At 41.7% G+C, this 5,056-nt stretch overlaps 1 protein-coding gene across 2 annotated transcripts in view; it reads left to right on the top strand.

Annotated features, from left to right (window-relative positions):
- The window catches only part of myo1g (myosin IG), a 112,621-nt gene extending 108,238 nt beyond the window's left edge, over positions 1-4,383 (top strand). For both annotated transcript variants that reach the window (XM_061882715.1, XM_061882716.1), the window contains one exon: positions 4,092-4,383. In XM_061882715.1, the coding sequence (XP_061738699.1) occupies positions 4,092-4,254 (163 nt within the window). In that variant the 3' untranslated portion in view covers positions 4,255-4,383. The remainder of the gene's footprint in view (positions 1-4,091) is intronic.
- The last annotated feature ends 673 nt before the right edge of the window (positions 4,384-5,056 follow it).

Genomic DNA, 5,056 nt, shown 5'->3' with positions numbered 1-5,056 from the left:
TTATCTTTCTTCAGTTTTAAAAGTCTCTTTGTCACGATGGAGATATTCCTTTATTACCTCCTGCTTCCATTGAAAGTCCAGTTTAGAAAAGTGTTTTATTTTAGATATGTAAAATAATTAGAGCATGTTTGCCTTTACCGCATGCCTTTGGTAAGCGCCGGAGTGAGAAGAGGTTTTGAATTAATCAATCATCAATCAATCAATGTTTATTTATATAGCCCCAAATCACAAATGTCTCAAAGGGCTGCACAAATCATTACGACTACAACATCCTCGGAAGAACCCACAAAAGGGCAAGGAAAACTCACACCCAGTGGGCAGGGAGAATTCACATCCAGTGGGACGCCAGTGACAATGCTGACTATGAGAAACCTTGGAGAGGACCTCAGATGTGGGCAAACCCCCCCCTCTAGGGGACCGACCGGGTCTAACATGATACTGTGAAAGTTCAATCCATAGTGGCTCCAACACAGCCGCGAGAGTTCAGTCCAAAGCGGATCCAAGACAGCAGCGAGAGTCCCGTCCACAGGAAACCATCCCAAGCGGAGGCGGATCAGCAGCGTAGAGATGTCCCCAACCGATACACAGGCGAGCGGTCCATCCTGGGTCCCGACTCTGGACAGCCAGTACTTCATCCAAGGTCATCCACAAGGGAGGGGGGGGGGACATAGGAGAAAAAAAGAAAAGAAGCGGCAGATCAACTGGTCTAAAAAGGAGGTCTATTTACAGATGAGTTTTAAGGTGAGACTTAAATGCTTCTACTGGCGGCAATTCAAGGAAATACGGTCGGCATAATAATGTGTTAATTCCACCACTGTATTTATCGGTGTTGGTAATTAAAAGTTGGACAATATCGGCAAAAAAGCTATTAATCGGACATCTCTACTTCTCACCCAAAGTCAGCTGGGGTAGGCTCCAGCTCACCTGCAATAAGTGGAAGAAAGGTATGTTCAGCCATCCAACGATCTCCCAACTTACCTGCCGTGCCAAAATTATTCCAGAACCAGTAAATATTACATAAGCCTGGATTCTTTGAAGTAAAGTTCCCCTTTCATTGTGTGTAGCTCGTTATGCATCTGCCATTCTGCTTACATTACCAACATTCACAGATGTCCACAAAATAGCCGTTTGGCGTCTACTTTCGAGACGTTCCCGGCTCCAAACTGTGGTGAGAGTCGCACCTTTAGATCACAGACATGAGCCACAGTCACCGCGGCAAAGATGCAGCCCGAGGCGAACAGCAGAGGAGGCTTTTTGTTGCACACACTGCTGAGTCATGTGTGGTGCCAGCTTGTGTTTGCCACGGGAGCTTTAAAAGGGGGGGGGGGGGCGTCTTTAACTTGTTGTTGTCCTGTCCAGCTTCTCAGACAAATCATATAGTTGATGTACAGTAGATGCCCGTATCGGCTGTTCAGGTTTACTTCACAAAAGAAAAGTGTAGGAGACTTTTCTTGTTGCAATATTTGTATTTGACTTTATTGAAAGGATTTATGTTATCTTTTGGTGCAGCAGGACCGGAGCAGGCGGGGATAGAAAGTGGAAAAAAACAAAAGGAAGACAGACGGGGGACAAGAGGGGGATTAGACAGAGACAAGAACAACAAGTCCAAAGTCGGGACCCAGGATGGACCGCTAGACTGTGCATCGGTTGGGGACATCTCTGCACTGCTGACCTGTCTCAGCTTGGGATGGTCTCCTTCTGGCCCAACTATGGACTGGACTCTCACTATTATGTTAGATCCACTATGGACTGGACTCTCACTATTATGTTAGATCCACTATGGACTGACTCTCACTATTATGTTAGATCCACTATGGACTGGACTCTCACACTATTATTTTAGATCCACTATGGACTGGACTCTCACTATTATGTTAGATCCACTATGGACTGGACTCTCACTATTATGTTAGATCCACTATGGACTGGACTCTCACTATTATGTTAGATCCACTATGGACTGGACTCTCACTATTATGTTAGATCCACTATGGACTGGACTCTCACTATTATGTTGGATCCATTATGGACTGGACTTTCACTATTATGTTAGATCCACTATGGACTGGACTCTCACTATTATGTTAGATCCATTATGGACTGGACTTTCACTATTATGTTAGATCCACTATGGACTGGACTCTCACTATTATGTTAGATCCACTATGGACTGACTCTCACTATTATGTTAGATCCACTATGGACTGGACTCTCACACTATTATTTTAGATCCACTATGGACTGGACTCTCACTATTATGTTAGATCCACTATGGACTGGACTCTCACACTATTATTTTAGATCCACTATGGACTGGACTCTCACTATTATGTTAGATCCACTATGGACTGAACTCTCACACTATTATGTTAGATCCACTATGGACTGGACTCTCACTATTATGTTAGATCCACTATGGACTGAATTCTCACTATTATGTTAGATCCACTATGGACTGGACTCTCACTATTATGTTAGATCCACTATGGACTGGACTCTCACTATTATGTTAGATCCACTATGGACTGGACTCTCACTATTATGTTGGATCCATTATGGACTGGACTTTCACTATTATGTTAGATCCACTATGGACTGGACTCTCACTATTATGTTAGATCCACTATGGACTGACTCTCACTATTATGTTAGATCCACTATGGACTGGACTCTCACACTATTATTTTAGATCCACTATGGACTGGACTCTCACTATTATGTTAGATCCACTATGGACTGGACTCTCACACTATTATTTTAGATCCACTATGGACTGGACTCTCACTATTATGTTAGATCCACTATGGACTGGACTCTCACTATTATGTTGGATCCATTATGGACTGGACTTTCACTATTATGTTAGATCCACTATGGACTGGACTCTCACTATTATGTTAGATCCATTATGGACTGGACTTTCACTATTATGTTAGATCCACTATGGACTGGACTCTCACTATTATGTTAGATCCACTATGGACTGACTCTCACTATTATGTTAGATCCACTATGGACTGGACTCTCACACTATTATTTTAGATCCACTATGGACTGGACTCTCACTATTATGTTAGATCCACTATGGACTGGACTCTCACACTATTATTTTAGATCCACTATGGACTGGACTCTCACTATTATGTTAGATCCACTATGGACTGAACTCTCACACTATTATGTTAGATCCACTATGGACTGGACTCTCACTATTATGTTAGATCCACTATGGACTGAATTCTCACACTATAATGTTAGATCCACTATGGACTGGACTCTCACTATTATGTTAGATCCACTATGGACTGGACTCTCACTATTATGTTAGATCCACTATGGACTGAATTCTCTCACTATTATGTTAGATCCACTATGGACTGGACTCTCACTATTATGTTAGATCCACTATGGACTGGACTCTCACTATTATGTTAGATCCACTATGGACTGGACTCTCACTATTATGTTAGATCCACTATGGACTGGACTCTCACTATTATGTTAGATCCACTATGGACTGGACTCTCACTATTATGTTAGATCCACTATGGACTGGACTCTCACTATTATGTTAGATCCACTATGGACTGGACTCTCACTATTATGTTAGATCCACTATGGACTGGACTCTCACACTATTATGTTAGATCCACTATGGACTGGACTCTCACACTATTATGTTAGATCCACTATGGACTGGACTCTCACACTTTTATGTTAGATCCACTATGGACTGGACTCTCACTATTATGTTAGATCCACTATGGACTGGACTCTCACACTATTATGTTAGATCCACTATGGACTGGACTCCCAGACTGGACTTTCACACTATTATGTGAGAACAGGGAGCCAGAAAAAGGATTTCTGATGGGTCTGCTAACTTCTGGCGGCCCTTATAAAAAATATTCAGTCATAAGCTGGACTCCTCCAGGGAGGACATCCAGACTGAGCCCAAGGGGAAAAAAATCTCATAGCCATAGCACACATAAGCAAGTTACTGTGCATAGAATCAACAAGACTTGCAACAGAGGGGAGGCACTATGTGTGTGGATAACATAACATTGATCCTGTCTCTTCTTGTCCCACAGGGTACAAAAACGCCCGTTTTCCGTGTCGGTGTGCCCGTCCAACATCCGGCTGCACATGTGGGGCAAACCAAAGGCCGTTACCGTGGAAACTAAGGTGGGCCAAACCAACGCCGACTTCAAGAAGAGCAGAGGTGGTTTTGTTCTGTGGGTCCCGGTCCACTGAGGTACAGCAGTCACAGGACAGCAACAAGACAAGGACAGAAAAACATTATTAAAATAACATTTTACACTTAATCATTTCAATCGGATTGCCAAAGATATCGTAAGAAAAAAATAAAACAAAAACTGTTAACTTCCGGTTTGTTTTTATGCTTTTCCAATCAACATTTTTAGCGAGGGACCTAAAAAAAGAAAACCATTTTTTTTCAGTGATCCACTGACGTAATATTGTGGGGATTCCTGCTCAATCCCCAGTTCTAATATCCTCTTGTTTATGAGGGGAACAGTTGGATTTATCTTTAATCCAAAGTATCTTCCAAACGCCTGCAATCGTGCTCGCCGACTTCACAAAATTGGAGTAAATGACGCAACAACTATTTCCTGTCGTGTCTTGGAGACTTCTTTTGCAGACATTTTGGCAGCAGAAGCCACTTAAGTGTCAGCAAACACAACATATAAACATGCTTCTTTTTGCTCTGGAACTAGACTCACTTTTTTAATCCTTAGGGGTCCTGGGGAGCAGAGAGGGTCTTAGTCACTAAAATGTTAAAAATAAGTCAAATTGTTATTTTTTATTAATGCTTACAGTAAATATATCAACTTGAGGTTGATATAAAGTCAAACAAATAAGGTTTTATGTCTTTTCTGTCAAAGACAACTTTGTTTTTTATAGTAAAACTGAAATATGCAGTATTTTGATAGATAGATAGTACTTTATTGATTCCTTCAGGAGAGTTCCTTTATTTAGCAATTAAAGCCCTCAAAGATCAATAATGCAGGACACCATTGATTTTATTATTTAATAT

The sequence above is a fragment of the Nerophis ophidion genome, linkage group LG21 (assembly GCF_033978795.1).
Source record: "Nerophis ophidion isolate RoL-2023_Sa linkage group LG21, RoL_Noph_v1.0, whole genome shotgun sequence".
In the NCBI taxonomy this organism is placed as follows: domain Eukaryota; kingdom Metazoa; phylum Chordata; class Actinopteri; order Syngnathiformes; family Syngnathidae; genus Nerophis; species Nerophis ophidion.
Note: the sequence above shows the minus strand (reverse complement) of the source record. Positions and strands in the feature narration are given on the sequence as shown.